At 39.4% G+C, this 17,381-nt stretch overlaps 1 protein-coding gene across 2 annotated transcripts in view; it reads left to right on the forward strand.

Moving 5' to 3' along the window:
- Positions 1-17,381, forward strand: part of QRICH2 (glutamine rich 2) — a 41,348-nt gene that overhangs the window by 2,337 nt on the left and 21,630 nt on the right. Inside the window, exons 3-8 of one of the 2 annotated variants that reach the window (XM_087924807.1) lie at positions 2,390-2,490; positions 4,790-4,904; positions 7,506-7,751; positions 9,623-9,745; positions 13,799-13,873; positions 15,070-15,234. In XM_087924807.1, coding sequence (XP_087780933.1) covers positions 2,390-2,490; positions 4,790-4,904; positions 7,506-7,751; positions 9,623-9,745; positions 13,799-13,873; positions 15,070-15,234 — 825 coding nt within the window. The remainder of the gene's footprint in view (positions 1-2,389; positions 2,491-4,789; positions 4,905-7,505; positions 7,752-9,622; positions 9,746-13,798; positions 13,874-15,069; positions 15,235-17,381) is intronic. The other variant, XM_087924806.1, reaches the window with a different exon arrangement.

A 17,381-nucleotide genomic window follows, 5' to 3' on the forward strand; every position in this document is an offset into this window, starting at 1 on the left:
ATCCAGTCTTGAACTGTGATCCCTTTCAGTGGAAGGTGAGATGTTTTTATGCTGAAGTGTTCGGTTTTGAGACCAAGCACAGACAGCATTTGGTGAATACGTCAAATCAAATCCTGATTACTACTTGAAGACATTGCAGTGATCACCAGTTCAGACTTTGGGTTTCTAAAAATATGGGACGGGTTTATGACACAGTTACAGCATGTCAGAGAAAGCTGCTAGTTTTTGGAGGCAGGGATTTTGTGAAAGACATCCCACTCCCTCTGTAGTGCCTCTGTGCCTCGTGATGTGATGTCATTCTAGGCAGCCAGATGCTGCTTTTGATTACTGCTCCTTCTTTTAAAAATGAGCCCTTTTTGTTTATTAGCATCTTTCAAGTTTGTAATGCTCAAGCAGCATTTCAGTCAGGGCAGATTAGCCAGAAATGTTGGCCTAGTAGAAATGGCACGTTAGTAACTACGTGCTTTTAATAAGACCTTATACTGAGCAAGATCATAAATTCACCTAGTTTAATATTGTCTGCTCCACTTGGCAGCAACTCTCAGTTTCCCCAGCTCTGCCTGGAGATGCCGAAAACTGAAATTGGAATCTCCTGCATAGGTCATCTAGCAACAGATCTGATTTTTGCCTTCCTTTTCTGGCTTCTGCTGTTGCCCTTGGGCAACAAGAATAAAACTGTGAGGACAGATGGCAGCTGGTCTTGCCTTGCCCAATTTTCCACTTTCTTTGCTTTCCCATTGGGCATTGCAGGTCACAGGCTATATAAAGATTCAATTTTATTCCTAATGAAAACTGTTGAGAATATTCACTCTAAAACCTGATTGATTTGTTTTGGAGAGCTGAATTAATTCATCTTTGCTTTTAACTGCTCTGATTTTGTTAGCATTCCAAGATAGCCCAGATAAGAAGCATGGCTATAATTATTAGTTCTGCCTTAATTGTAAGGTTATATTAATACAATTTTGCACACCTGAAAGTAATTCTCCCTTTCTTCACTTTACTCTCTCCAAAACTAAGGAGGTCCTTTCTGAAATGCTTTCACCACCCCTCCTTTTCTCAATCTCAAATTTTGTTTACCAGGCCACTGTTTAAACCAGGGGTGTCAAACTTGTGGCCTGCAGGCCAGATGGCTCATGCACTGGCCACTCCCAACCCCAGTTTAGCAAAGGGGGGGAGTCACAATACGTCACGTGATGACAACATGAGTCTGTGAGTTTGACACCCCTGGTTTAAGCCATTGTTCTTCCCTTGTCTCCCAAGGTCATTCTTACTTACCATTACAAATTTATTAGATATCAAAATAAGGCAGGCATTTTTCAGTACTCCACTGCAGAAAATCCATTCTCCCTTTGGCAAGAGATTTTGCCTGATTCTACTTCCTAAACTTAAGTAAATAAATAAATAAATAAATAAGCTGGTCATAATCTTTCTTACAGAGATTCAGCATCCTGTTCTCACACCAGGGAAAGGAATCCTAGCACTTTATTTTCTTTTTGTGTAAAGTGAAAGCAAGCAGATTTTTGTGACAGATAATACTTCAAGGGGTGAGAATGAACACTGGTTGGATTATGAAATGGGATTATGTATGGTCGGTCAGTCATCTCAAAGAAAAGAGAAAGGACACTGACTCTTGTATAGGCAGATGATTGCAGGTTGGTTCCAAATTTTCCAAGCTGCAAAAAACTGCTTTTATGGAAGTGTTGTATCTTCAGCCTGGCAGAATTGGAAGCATGTGATTCTAATTTGTAGTTAAGCATTTTGCATTTATTTGAACTATTGGGCATAGGTCACCATCATCTTTTACTCATTGGATATCCTCCCAGATGGCTAGGAATAAATAATTCCCTTGCTGGCTAGCAATTCTAAGAATTGTAATCCAACATATCTACAGGTTGTCAAGCTGAAGGTTGTAGAACAGTTTCAGTCTGTGGAGCTGTGCAGTGCATTGGTTCTGATTTATAGGAGGTATTTTGGAATGCACTGGAACATGAACACAGTCAGAAATTTATTAAAGCAGCTATGTGACTCTTCCACGTTCATGCTGCTGCTACAGAAAAATTTCACTCGCAGTCTAGCAATCCTGCACAACTCCTTAAATAAATAATAGACAGATGCTGGGATCTGAAAGCATCTATTTTAGATCAAATCTAAAGCTTCGCCCAACCTCAGGTATTTATAATATTTTATTTATTTCTACATAGGCAAACTGAATCAGTGAGGGTTCTGATCCATTTATCTGCCTCAAAACCTCTTCCCTGCAAAAAGAAAGCTGTGCTGTCCCTTTTCTCTCCCACAGGATGTTTTATTCTATACAGGAGTTTTGTAATTCCAGTTGTTTGTGGCAAATCTGACTTCTAAAAATTACTTTTCCTTCCAATTGTGATTCTAGTTAAGGAGGATTCAGAATGCAATTGAAGGAGAATTGCCAGGAGAAGAGATAGAGAAAATGGAGGGAGCTAATCAGATCACCTTCCAAATAGGTTATCTCAGGTAAAAAAACTAGAAAGCAATAGATATTGCTGATGGGCCAAGCATGTTTGTTTCATTGATGCTCTTAAGATCTTGCTAAATATAGCAACGGCAGACAATCTATCATATGCATATTGTGCTTGCTATTGGAAGAAAAGTAAAAGAGATATTTATTCTGAAAAACTGTGTAAGAAAATATTAAAAGGTTACAAAAGTACATGGCAGATCTCAACCTAATTATCATTTCGAAGGAAGTAAATGGCTTTTTAAATTGCACAAAGCTGTTTCAAACTTAATTTGATGCTTGGGGAAGAGATGCTTTGAATTAGTCTTGATGCTTGGTACTACCTGGACAAGTCTCTGAAGTTTTCTTGGCAAGATTTCAGAAATGCTTGCCATTGCCTCCTTGCTCAGGCTAAGAGAGAGTGACTGGCTCTGTGCTTCAGGCAGGACAAGAACTAAGAGTATCCTGGTTTCTAACCTGTAGTCTTAACCACTGTACCATCTGGCTTTCTCAATTACAAAATATTCTGATGTCATATTTCTTTATTCATTTTGGGGGGAAATGTCAGTGTTTTTCCTGTGGCTTTTCTGACAGATACAAACAGATTTCAATTCCGTTCATTAGAAAACATATAGTGATGGTTTTTTAAAAAAAATCTATAATTTTTCCTTAGAAAGGTATGGTCTCCCTTTCAGTTGCTTTTTCAAAACAGCCAAAATAAAACCCTTGGTTAATACCTCATGATGCTGGTTACACAAGTGCCCACAGCGTCAAAATAATCAAAATGAGGATCAGTCAATTGATTCTCTACCAAGAGTTTTGGTTGTGTAGGCACAATTATTATTAGGATTTTTTGACACATTCTCTGCAGATGCCTTGCAGGGAAGTGATGCATAAGTAATGTTTTTGAAATGTAATTTTTATCAGAATCGATTGATGGTACCAAAGCAGCGTTTTAAACATTTCCATGCTACCCTTCAATATAAGAATTCAGTGCTACTCACATATTTGAAAATAGACCAAATATAGCAAGTTAGTTACAAAACTGTTAATATACCTTGCAGAGTGTGAACATGGATTTTAATCTGTTACTGGTCTGTGCTTTTGTTGTAATACAAATAGGCTTTCTGATTAAAGTGTTGTGCTAGAATATAGGAGATTAGGAGTTCTAGTCCTGGCTTAGGCATGGAAACCAACTGGATATTAAGGAAAAATAGTAGAAGGGAACATTAATTTCTACAAAATAAGAGTGGTACATTGATCTAATAAATAAATAAATAACCATGGCCTACTGAGTAAGCTTTAGTTGGTTTGGTTGATAGCATGTTAAAACACAAACAAGGACAGTGATTTATTTTGATGTGTGAAGCCAACTATTGCAACTGAGCTCTTTCTCATTTAAAGGCACATTTTATAAGGGCTTCCACCTGAAAAAAAAAAAAGAAAGAAAGTAAGTTATCTGTTAGAGAGGGGGGAATTGGAGCCAGGTCTGGAATTTAGCTGAGATCAGCAAGGGAGTTTTTCTTCCAGTAACAGCAAGGAGCTGATTTCCCTGGTTAGTACTCTTTCTGAATTGAAGTCCTAAACCTAGATTATGAAATTTATGGATGTTGCTCACTTCCATTTTCAGAACAACATTTAACTGAGCAAAAAAGTGTCATGTTATTATGCAATTTTGACTTCATTGGGTGGCATATATCAGGTAAATGCAAAAATGCTTTTATTAAAAATCATGCATTTTATCAAGAAGTTTCAGCATAAAGATCTGGTTACACAATATCTGTTATCACAGGTAGTTATGACATGAGCAATAACTCCCTCTCCCTTGGCCCCCAAATGGGAAGAACTGTGGCGGTCAGCTCGTACCATGTGGCTCTTGTGGCCAGGTGCTTATTACAGTAGTGGGATGTTTTGCTATGGGGAATTGATTCCTGTGGTATAGTTGTAGAAGCAAAAGATTAAAAAAAAACCAAGAAGGGTTTCTGACTCGAAGCCTGCGGAGTTACTATTTAATCCAGTTTCTAACCTGCAGATGATTTGCCCTGCTCATTTGCCCTCACCGTTTTATAGAAAGAATTTTGTATTTCCAGGTGGACATTGCTAAACCCTTAAGGACACCTCCATCCTATTTGCAGGGAACTTCAAGAGAAGGGGATAAACAAGCCAAATTTGCTGATCTACCCTTGCTTCAGGATTATATTTGGAAACCGTGTATTAGTTTCTATAGCGGATAAAGCACACATATGTATGATATCTACTCCAATTTTTTTTTTATTTGCTGAGTGACACTTCTTTTTTATTGGTTTTGTGGTGCAGAGCAATGGTACATGATATAGAGAAAGAGCTAAAGGAGCTGAGACAGAAGCAAGATGCAGGGAAAGCCAAATTGGAGCAGTCGATGACCGACAATGCCTATTACCTCCAGGAGCAGGTTAGCAAATGTCTTTAGCTAATCTAAACAACAGAATGTCTTTAGCTAATCTAAACAACAAAAACAACAGAGAACCCAAGTAACGGGGGAAAACATGGTGTGTGTGTGTGTGTGTGTGTGTGTGTGTGTGTGTAAGATTGCCGTGTCCTCTCTAGAATTTATATTTATTCCTAAGCATTGTGGACAAATCCTTTGTTAATAAAAATGTGTTGAATTGGTTGATGACTTTTCTAGCTAGTGACCAGAATGTTGAACTTGCAAGATAATAAATGAGTCAGGAGTGTGGACAAAAGTCACAATGTTGTCCACACATTCACAGTGAGAAGCTTTTGAAATATAAGCAGGAGGTGAAGTAAACAAAAAAAAATCAGGCTTGAGAGCCAATCCAAGTTTTAAAAACCAAGGCTTTACCAAGTTTGATGTTTCATCTCTTGCTTTACTTTTATGTAGGCACCATGGTCAGTTTTCAGGGTTACTAGCTTCTTGAATACCTAACTTAGTAATTGACTTGTATGCACTGCCTGGCCATACCCAGAGATTTAAATCAAGTTCTGTTTGGGAAGTTAAATGTCTGAAATGTGTAGGAGTAACTACACAGTTTGAAAAAAACATTACAGTGCTGTGGTCTTATCTCCCCTTATTCCTGGCCATCAACAGCCCCTGGAATTTTTCCTAATTTGATGGGGTTTGCAGAGATGGTTTTCCAATGGAAAATGAATGGATGGCACAAATTCAAGCAATTCTAAATAAGACCTGAATGAAGCAAAGCTGCCTCTATTTCAGGAACAATGATTTTCAGCTCAGTATTCATCTTGCAAGTAACAATTAACTAATAGTAACAAAATATAGGAATAAATGATACTTTCCTGGTGATTAATTCACCAGATTCACTTTTTTCAGCTTGTCTTCAACGTGTCCAAGATCTCATTACATTATGGGTAGCTTCTAACTTTCTTTATTGAGAGATGTGACTAAGAATCAGCTTCTAGAATCTGGAGCCCTCCATGAGTTTGTAATTTGTACTATTAGGAGGTTGCAAATGACAACTGACGGAAATAGGCAAATTGTGGGAAGGTTCAGCAAAGGGGGAATTTTATTTTTATAATAGTTTAAAGAAATTGTCACAGCTTTCCCTCCTTTAATCTCTGGGCTGGCATCTAACTTTACAGGATTCAAGAATAAAAGTTTTCATATAGGTCCTTGCCTCTTTTTCTGCTTCAAAAAGAAACATCTGGCTAGAGTATTGTGGTTGTTCCTGCCCAACTAGTCTGCCCTTTGTTGCCTTGCAGAGCCTTTATTTCTTGATTTAGAGCCATACCCATGGAGTTATTCCTTAAACGAGCTTTTGATCTGCAGCTATTAGCAGGAGGATAATCTTTAGCTCCTAGTTGATTAAATGTTTAAGCCAGTGATTCTCAACCTTTTCTTCACTGCCCTCTTTAAATACCCTTTGAAGCCACGGACCACTAGACACAACATTTCTTCAAGCCTTTGTTGACACCCTGTGACAACATTTCAGCCCCCCAGGGGTCCACAGAGAACCTATGGTGTAGCCTATGACTCCCATTAATCTTGTCCTCAAGGGAAGTGAACATTGTTATCCAGCCTATCTGGAGAGTGCCAAGTTGAGGCTATCCTTTAGATCAGGGGTGTCCAACCTTGGCAACTTTAAGACTTGTGGATTTCAACTCCCAGAGTTCCTCAGCCAGCTTTGCTGGCTGAGGAACTCTGGGAGTTGAAGTCCACAAGTCTTAAAATTGCCAAGGTTGGACACCCCTGCTTTAGATATTCAGTTCAATCTGTTGGGGAACACCCATTTCCCCCTCCCCCACCACTAATATAATGGAAAAATTGCTTACTTTATAATACCATAATACATCTTTCCTCATTTGGTGTCATCATGGCTGGCTGCAAATGCCTATGGGAGAAGACCTATTAAAGAGAGTAAAACCTTGCTCCACTGGAAGGTCTTTCTAGCTGCCCTCAAAACTCTTTTTGCTCAGGTTCCACATTGTTGCAGTGGAAGGGGGTGGATTTTCAGCAGCAGCAGACCTTTTCTTCCCTGCACTAAATCCTAAATCACTCCCCAAAGCTCTTTCTATTATTCCCTGTTACTCCCATGGACAAAATATTTGTGGGACACTCTCATTAACATCAGTGGAAGCTGCCTTTTGGAGTTGGGATTTAGTTTCAGGGAAGTTCTAGAAACCTTTAAAATGATTCACCATTATTATAATGCACCTGAATTCTACCATTACAAGGTTATTTTAGCTTTATATATATTTTAGATATATCTTAGCTTTGCCTTAATGGATCAGATGCATATATGGTATCCTCCAATCTGGTGTCCTGGAACTAACAATGTTGGAACTCCTTCCGCCTTCCCATCCACCCCCATGAAAAATCTCCTATTGTGCATGTCCCGAGTCTGTGGACTCTGGTCATTACAAACCCAACCAAAATAAAGTCACCAAGCCAAGGAATACTGATTCAGCCCAACAAATTTAAACAGCTTGTTCCTGTCACCACTATATGTTAGAGATGAAAACCAGGATTTCCTTTTCAAGAAACCAAACTCCTGCTTTTCTCACTTGCTCACAGTTAGACAAGCTTAGATCTGTCATAGAAAACATGATGTCCTCCTCGTCAACCTTGCTGTCCATGAGTATGCCACCCATCCCAGAGTCTGGTGCAGCTCAAGTCCAAAGCACGTGTGCAGCCTGCAGCTTAGATGTCAGTGAGAAGGTTAGCCAGTTGTTCAAGCGGTACGAGCAGCTGCAGGACTCAGTCAACAACTTCATGTTGAGGCAGGCAGAAAGCAAAACGAGGAAACCCAAGCAACGCCAGGTAAGGCCAGAAAGAAGATGGCTCACACTCCTCTTCTTTTCAGTTTTCAACTGGATAGCTTTGTAAACTGCCCGCTCAGGTGAGATGGGTGGTGTGGAAATTTAATAAATTAAAGCTAAGAACATGGTAGTCCTCTGCAAGATGGACAAGAACGGATATGCTTTGGAACACAGTTTCGATAGGGAGGCCTAATCTGTTGGAACTTTGTAAAGGTATGGATAATCTGTCTAGCTCAGTATTGCCTGGTGTTTTCTAAGAGTGCCAGATATAGGTATTTGCCAGCTGTTCCCAGAGAAGCCAGGAACTGAATCTGGGAGCTTTTGTACGCAGAACATAGTCTCTCCCTCTGAGCTTTATCAGAACCTTTTACCCTGATGATAAAAGTGGGGAGGGAACTGTTTTGCAGATTCATATTCCTTTAAGATCACGTTATTTACTGACTTGGTCCATACATCATGCTAAGCTAACTTTTTAAAACAATGATTTCTTAATAAATCTCAGCCATGGCAGTATTAGCGAGGCTTTCTAAGTACTTTCTCCCTTTGAGGTTTTTTCAAGCAGTCACACGTTCAACATGTTGCATGTTTTTTTTGTGTGGGGAAATGGAAGGACATAAACATACTTCGTACTTAATGATAACAGCACAACAAGTGCAATATTGTTGATACAGAAATTACCTTGGTAGTTTTGGAAACAGGAACTATAAATATCATACTCTGCCTAATGATTGTTTCAGGAGGTTTTAATATTTTGCCCACTGAAACTAGCAAGTTCCCAACTTCCCAAAATTGCTTTTTAAGAATCATTTCTAGGGTTCAAGTATATTGTTGCCTTCCTGATTAAACTGAATACTTTTACACAATTTCAATTTTTTAAAATAAGAATCCAAACTTTGCTTCATGCAGCCCCATGTCCATGGCAGCTTTATCTTAAACCTTATGCTACGTCATGAAGTTCAGTAAGATTGTTGATATTCAGAATTGCAGCCTATCTCATATAACACTCCATTAGTAAGCCTGTCATGCTTTGCTTTGCTCTTGTTCCATTGATTTGTCTGCTATTTTATCTTTAATTTAAAATAGCTGAAGAAATTATGGCACAAAGTTCAACCTCATGCAATATTTCTGGTTTTGTTCTGAAAGAATATCAATCTTTTAGAACTATATGCAGACAAGTCTGTTCAAATGGCCAGTTTCCAAGGTCCTAGGGGCTTTGTTTTGTTTGATTTTTTTGGTGAACTTTTATTTTACTCTCTTATTCTTAGATACTCTTCCAAGGGTGCCTTGAAGGTTGAGTGCAGGGACCCCAGTCTGACATAATACTTTTATGTGCTTCTTGAACTTGGTTGTTGGCAGAGCATTTTTCTCAGTTTCAGACTGATGTGATTTTTAGGTTGCCACATATAAATCTAAGCCTAAAAGTTGTGAGAATAAGTAGTACCCAAAGAGCATGTCAGTGTCCTAGATATGAATCTATCTTCCATTACTATGTCAAGAATATTCCCATTTTGTTTCTTCCAACATTTTAATGGGAAGTCAGAATATATATAACAGCAATTATCATGAGTACAAGTAAGCCGGGCCCAGGTTGTAGACAATGCTTGTCCCTGTTATAGAATAAAGATCCGTTTATATTATTCCACATATATCTTGAGTTTATTTTATTATATTCAAATAAAATATATCCTGATTTTTGAAGCAAACTTTCTTTGCAGGTTTCCCTATTTGTCATGAAAAGGTGGATCAAACTTTCATTATTTACTCCAAGTTGCCCAAAGGCAACAGCTTGAACTCTGAAAAATAGAACAGGAGGGTTAATAAGACTCACTTTTTTCTTGTTAACTTTGGTATTCACGCTTTTTTTCCAATCAGGATGAAGAAGTGCTCAACCAAATCCAGAGTACTATCCTGCAAGTCCAAGAAGATTGTGAGAAGCTGAATGCCACTACTGGCAATCTTGTTGAAGATCATCACCAGAAACAAAAAGAGATCAGTGTATGTAATTTTGAGTCAAAGTTAGCAGGTGGGATCAGAAAAATGACAAGAAGTTCTTGGAAACTGTTTGGAGTGTAATGGATATCAGTTCTACTTTTGATCAGGATTGTTGTCCTTGCTGAAGATGGTATAACGAAGCTTGAAGAAGCTATTAACCAGAATAGCCCAGAAAGAAGGAATAGTAGATAACCCGTGGCCCATAGGGTCATTGTTTTAGAGATATTTCCTTACCTAAACAGAGAAACAGAATATAGGTAATCCTTGACTTTTGACCACAAAATTTCTTTTGCTTGGTGAAACATTGGTTAAGTGAGTTTTGCCTCATTTTCTAACCTTTCTTGCCATAGTTGTTCAGTGAATCATTGTAGTTGTTAGTAACACGAATTGTTAAGTGAATCTGGCTTTCCCATTGCTTATCAGAACGTCACAAAAAGTGATCACATGATTCTGGGATACTGCAATTGTCGTAAATATCAGTCAGTTGTCAAGCATCTGACTTTTAATCATATAAGCATGGGGATGTTGTAATGGTCGCAAGTGTGAAAAATGGTTGTAAGTCACTTTTTTCAGTGCCATCATAACTTCAAACAGTCACTAAATGAACTTTTGTAAGTCAATGACTACCTGTAACCACAAGCAGTTAACTTTCCTTGTAGGGAGTTGGCAAGTAACATTGGAAAGGATGATCACATGACCAGAGTTGACCGTGGATGCATGATAGCATAGCAGTGTGTGTGCACTGAAGTCACTACCAGTTTGCCAAATTTCAGTCCCATGGGAATCATGGGTTCTGGATTTTGGATGCATTTTTTAATTAAACCCATTTAAAATACAATGATTAAAAAACTGTTGCCTTATGACAATTTTGCCCAAATAATGTTTGTAAATAATCAGACATAAGAATTTTTGTTGTATAGTACACAACCTGTGACCTATTGGGTCATCTTTTCAGAAATATTTCCTTATCAGATTCTTCAGTGTCTTTAACAACAGAACTAATGTACTGCCTTCACTAGAAAAGTTGAGATACATTAAAAGATGTACCTGCCTTGAAAATAACCCGTGCTGAACTATATGACATTGTCAAACATCAGCAAAGGAAATGTCCTGTGAAATTTTGTAGTATGTCATATACTGTTTTATGATAATTTTAATGTCAGGAAATGTTTTATAAGAATTTGCCAAAGTTCAATTCCATGGGAATCATGAGTCACAGATTTAACTTATTCTGTAAATTAACCCATTTGAGGTATCTTGGTTCAAAAATTGTTGCCCTACGATGCGCTATTTCACCCAGTTAATGATCATGGGATGAGAGTTTTAATAGTATATATTTAGATGTAAATATTAAGGCATGAAATTCTTCTCTCTTTGTAGCTTTGTTTTTGTTGCAGAAAAATAAGATTCTTATATACATGTGGCTAGTATTTAAGTTCAGTATAAGCAGTATAAGTAAGCAATGATATAAACTAAAATAAAAAGACAACAATTATTAAAACATCTAATCCCAAGGCTACTACAATTGAAATCAGTATTGAATATTGAGCCACTGAAAGAAAATAAGCATTTTAAATCTAAGGAAACTGAAAGCCAAACATAGTTTAAGGGGGAGTCAAAACCAAAGAGTAGGAGCTAGATGTGAAACAACTCCTCTGACCTGAGGAAAAACTAAGCGCCCCTGATTGCACAGTTGAACTAAGCACACAGAAGCAAGAATTGTTACCAAGTTCTTCAAATAAGTAGGTGTTCCTACACACACAGCCTGGAAAATCTGCACCAGCTGTTTAAACTTTTAATGCTTCTGAAGACCTAGCCAATGTAAATATTGGTGGAAGGAAGAAATAAAGGTGACTCCAGGGAGGTCCAGGACTACGTGGGCTGTCTTATTTTGGACCTGAACCAAAGGGCAGAGAGTAGATTTGGAAAGATCAGCCAAAAAGCTGTTGCAATTATTCAAATGAGACACCACCAAGGCATGTCGCAAATTAGGAAAAAAATCGATGGAATTCTGGATACTCATAAGGTGAAAGAGACAAGATTTTGTAATTGTATTGATGAAACATAGCTAAGAAGTCCAGATCTTATATATCATCAGAAACATCAGTACCTGGCAGTCTCAGAAAGTGAAAGGCAGAAGAAAGGATGATCAGGGTGAAAAAAACAATAGGCTCAAATGTCCAAATTTAATTTAGGCTGCTGAGAACACATCCAGCTGGACATTTCAAGCACTTGGAGAGGCAAGACCACAATAGATTGTCCACCCCAAGACTGGGGTTGAGGAATACACCTGGATGTCATCAGCAGAGATACGATAGCTAAACAGTAAAGAAGAAACAAAAACAAAGTATCAGAATTGAACAAAACTGGGCCTAGGACCACACTCTGAGGGGCACTCACTGATAAAGGAAAGGATTGAAAACCCAAGACAAAATAACAGAAAAATGTGATGGGAAATATAAGACTAAGTGCCCAATTGAGGTTCCATGAAGTCGAAGTAGATATTAAACTTTTGTGGTGAAAAGTGTCAAATGCCACAAATAAAACTGTCAGGACAAATACTATTGTTGTGGGTTTGCCTTTGCTACCAGCAATTAGAGACAATCTATGTCAATGCCAACTTAAGGGACTGATCTGCTTAAATCTATGATTGAAATGGTTCAGTGGAATTATTTTTTGACTGAAAGGACAGAAGGACAGAGAGAATATCTTGTTTTATAACATTACACACAACATAACAGAAGATAGTTTTGATTTGAATCCATATAGGATTAGAGCTAGGGTTAAGTTAATCATTCACTCTAGACTTGACTAGCAGCTTTTTTTTTCTTTTTGATGGGATTAGATTAAACATGTCATATCCAGTAGGGGTCATGACCTGATGACACCAGAATCACATGAATGTTGTTTAGTTCAGTGATATCACTGGCTAAACAGAGCCCTTTTAAAATTAGTGTACACTATAACTACTAATAGAATAGGAAAGATATAAACTGTTGGGCATCCTGAAACCATTCTGGCTACATCTTGAGTACCTGGAGAAAAGCCGGACCTGCTTACTATTTGGATAGGGAACCAAGAGAGGATTTTAAAATTATGTTATGGATCTGCCCCTGGATCCCTCTCCAGACACAAGTTCAGAGGAAGAGGGTGAGTTTGAGTCAGCAGAGGCAAGCACAGAGGCAAGTAGTGGTCAGGATTGGGGCTCGGGGAGTGCTAGCCTAATGGAGCAGCTTCAGCTGGGTCAATTGGATAAGCCACAGGGTAAGGCTGAGCAAGACGAGCCACAGTTGTAGCAAGATGGCCAGGCAGCTCCAGGCAAGGATTGGGAGCAGTTGCCACCACTAGCAATGAGGAGGAAGTGGAGTCCCCACCTCCTCCTGATCCAAGGACATGTAGAGCAGAGAGGAGATAGGCACAACACTGGTCAGCAAGACTAGTCATGAGAAGGCAACCTTACCTCTTATGAAGGGCTGCACTGGTGTTGCCTACTTAATCCCATCCCGAGGACTTGAGTGTTCTTGCAGCAATGTGCCTATTTCTGTGCCTTGTGTTCTCATGCCATATATCCTGACTCATTCAACTCATGGACTGCTTTCCTGAACTTCTTGTGTGCCCATTGGACTCGGTTACTCAGAGATTCTAGCCGTGCTGAACTCAAAATTTGGAGCTGTGCAACAGGGGTAGATTCCGAGGACCTATTTGGGATGTGTGTGTGGAATAAACAGCTGTAGACTCTTGCTGTATGTGCATGGGGGAGGGGAATGGGGCAGCACAAACTAGGAGACAAGACTAGGAAGTTGAAAAAACATCCTGGAAGAAGAAAATGGCAAGCCCACTTCCATAAGCAACAGGGATGTCTCCCTTGCATTAACCATCAGATGTTAATGTATCTCTTTTACGTGGTAGAATATAGGCAACATCTAGGCCTACAGAAATAGGGAAGATCTGTTTACATATTATTTGTAAAGATACTGGCGATGATAAACTTAACAGGAACTGGAGTTTTTGTTTTGGTAACAATGTCATTTTGTTTTGCTTTGTGTTCTCTTAAAGGCACTGTACAAATCACTGGAGAAACTAGAAAATGAAAAAGTTGACAAAGATTGCCTAGAGACGGAAATCCATGTGGTAAGCAGTTTGATTTACTGACAAACAATGGATATAGAATCCTTGGGGAACCATGAATAGATACTCTTGAGAAAGTTTTATTTACAAAGGAGCCAGTGGGGCAGTCACGAACAGCAAGCTTACTCTCTGTTTTGAATGGCTATCCTGATAAATCCTTGAGTTACGATGGCAACTGGTATTTCCATTCCTAAGTGATGCAGATGTACAGTGCAGCGTTATGTGACTGCATCACTTAGTGATGGTAATCCCTGCAGTCCCAGTTGCTGCTGTTAAGCAAGGATCATGAATCGTTAAGCAAGCATCTCCTCACAACTTTCTGCCGAAGTCAGTGAGGAAGCTGGCAGGAGGTTGCAAGTTTTAGGTGACTTTGCAAGCAGGTTGGCAGGCATGTAAATGGCTGCTACTGGGTTGGTTGGAAGGAAAGACAGGAGTGGCCAGGGAAGTGCAGCAGAAGTGCGGTGGGCTTGGGGTGATTGCTGCTGGGTAGGAGACAGTTTGTGAGGATGCGTTAATGGGTGGCGTGGCATGAGCATGGCAGAATTTGGGATGGCTGTGGCTGGGTAGAGAGGATGCACAAAGGCATATGAATGGTGGGAAGGAGAAGCATGAGCATAGCTGGGCTTGGAGTGGCTGCTGAGTGGGAGAGGGAATGAGGGATGCACGGATGGCCAGAGAGGTGCAGCGCAGATATAACAGGGCTGGAATGACTGCTGCTGGGTAGGAGAGGGTATACAAGGGTGTATGAATGGCTGGGAAGGTATGCGGGTGCAGCAAGGATCAGGAAAGGTATCCAAGTGAGGAAGATTTGCCCAAGCAATTCGTGACCTTCACTTTTGGCTTCCCCATTGCCTTTGCTCATGGGAAGCGGGCAGGGAAGGTCATAAATCATGTTGTAACTGTCGTAAGGGTGAGCTGATTACCAAGTACCCAGATTGCGATCCCCTGTTCATGGGGTTGCTGGGAGAGCCTAGGCGTAACCACTTCTCTTTCAGCGCTATCATAACTTTGAATGGTTATTGAATGAGCGGTTATTAGCTGAGGACTACTTGTATTTACCATCTTTTGAGATTGGGTCAGGTAGGAGTAGTGCTATTTTGGACTTTCATGTAATTTGTGGCTTTGGAGGGCAAAAGAGGGAGATCTCCACAGATATCAGTGAGACCAAAGATCTATCTCTCTTTTCTTTTCATTTTCAGAAAGCAGATAAGACTGCCCTTGCGGCAAAGGTCAGTCGCACCCAGTTTGATGCCACCACAGAACAGCTACATAAGATGATGCAGGAACTGCTAAATAAGATGGTTGGGCAAGAGCAAGACTGGCAGAAAATGCTTGACAAACTCTTGATTGAAATGGACTCCAAGGTAAGCAAGATGTATCCTTCGTAGCCATTTGCAGTCCCATCAGCAGGAGAACTACTTGTGCTAGTGGTCTGTATTGTGGTGTGCAGTGAGGCTGTAAAACACCTTACAGAAATGTTGGTCCTTTTCTCCTTGGCCAGGAGCATGTATAGATGGTAGAATACATCACTTGTGTTTTCCCCTATAACCAGGTGAACATGAAGCACATTATGTCTGCATTCTGACTTCTAGCTTGTTTTTGGACACAGTGAAAATTCTGTTTTTGTTCTAAAGGACACTAACACGCACATCTCTTCCCCAAGCTGGTGTTTCCCAGATGCACTGGGAATTAACATCTCTGGCTGGGAATTTGAGGATTTGGCTTCACTGCCACGAGAGATTGGGAAGTTGAACGAGGTTGTCAACAAACTGAGATGAAAATTATGAGCCCTCTTGTTTCCTCCAATTATTCAGCTACCCCTGCCATATGAGCTATGACAAGGAAGGGGGGGGGGGAAATAGATCCTTTTCTCTGGTGGCAAAGATGCCTCTGCAGGGAGATCTCAATGCTTTTAATGTGTAGGCAACAAATCAGGATTATTATTTTCCTGTCTTTTGCTTCATTTACATTGTTATTTTTTATTCTTTCTTCCGCTCCTATTGCTGATCAAAAATAATAATAAGAAAGTGTTAATTTTATTACTATTTATGAGGCTTCTTTGAAAATTTTTCTATCATAAACTACTTGGAGCATGGATAATAGAAAGGCAGGAACAGTAAAATAAAAATAATGGCTTTATAGGAACAATTCCGCTACTGTTTTCCATGCCTTGCATGGAATATTCTTGGAGCTAATTCTATCAGCCTTTCCCTCTACTTCTTGTAGGAGAAGGCTTTCTTGCAGAAAATATGATCCCAGCATAAACAAACAATATAAAGAAATGCAGAGCACAGGAGCAAAAATGTAATAAAATCACAATCTAAAAAAAGTAAAAGAATTAAGAACCCCCTGTGGTATGAACAAACTATATAGAAACAAATCAACCACATATTTATTGTTCATGTATTAATTAATTAAACTTATTGTACTGCCAACTACCAAAGTCCCTTGGTAGTTTATATGTAACATTGAAATTAAAATTCAAGAGAGTGGGAAAAGCTAGCAATAACAATTAAAAGCAATTTACAGGGTGTATTTAGGCTGTTTTTGAAAGGAAGCAAAGCTGTTAGGTCCCATAACCCAGCAGGGAATGTGTTCCAGAGAATGGAGGGGCTAGAGAGAAGACTTGACCTCAGCTACAGCAATTGAAGATGAACTTCCAAAATAATCTCTAGGAGTGGGTAGGGCTGGGGAATCTTGTAGAGGTGTTTCCTCAGAGAGGCTGGAACTGAATCATATACCGGTTTAAAGATAATAAGATAATAATATACCCCTTCATGCTTCACCCCTTCATGCAAATTGGTAGTCCAGTGTCTTTATCATAGGTATAATGTGGGTCTTCCCGACAGATTTGGCTGGTGAGTGCTGAACCAGTTGAAGTTTCTAGGATAGTTACAAAAGCAGCCACCCACACAGTTCGTCACAGGGATCAAACTTGGATGTTAATATGTGTCATTTTAAGGATGAATTTGGTGTATCAACCAAAATTGTTACATCATCCAAAGCTAATGAAAGGTGCTATTGGTTATTGCCTCAGTCTAGAAAACTAAGGTGGTTCTACCACCTCTCTGAACCTGTAACTCTGGACCCAGTTTCAGTTTATTATTGTCCATTATCCAGCCATTATCAACTACAAGCACGGACACAAGGAAGTCTAAAGATGTTTCGGAAAAAGGGGACATTATCAGCCTAGTTATAGCACCCAGCTCCAGATTTCCTGATTATCTCCCCTGGCAAATTCATATTGATAAGAGTACTGCAAGCAGAATGGAGTCCTGAGAGACACTTGTTTCAAGGAGCAACTGTTTCCAGGTGACATAATCTACCCAAGGAACTGTTGCAGAGGATTGCAATAATTCCTATTCACTTATCTCTAGTGATGTTTAATGCCAATCAAGGTGTCTTCTTTTGGACAGTGCTGTACTCTTTTCTTAAAATAAATGAGATCAGCTTCAGCCTGTGAAGCAGTGAAAGCATTACTTGAAAATGGAGTGAGGAAAAATCATACCAA

The sequence above is a fragment of the Pseudonaja textilis genome, chromosome 2, assembly GCF_049901715.1.
Source record: "Pseudonaja textilis isolate UNSWEBS1 chromosome 2, rPseTex1.2, whole genome shotgun sequence".
Classification (NCBI taxonomy): Eukaryota; Metazoa; Chordata; class Lepidosauria; order Squamata; family Elapidae; genus Pseudonaja; species Pseudonaja textilis.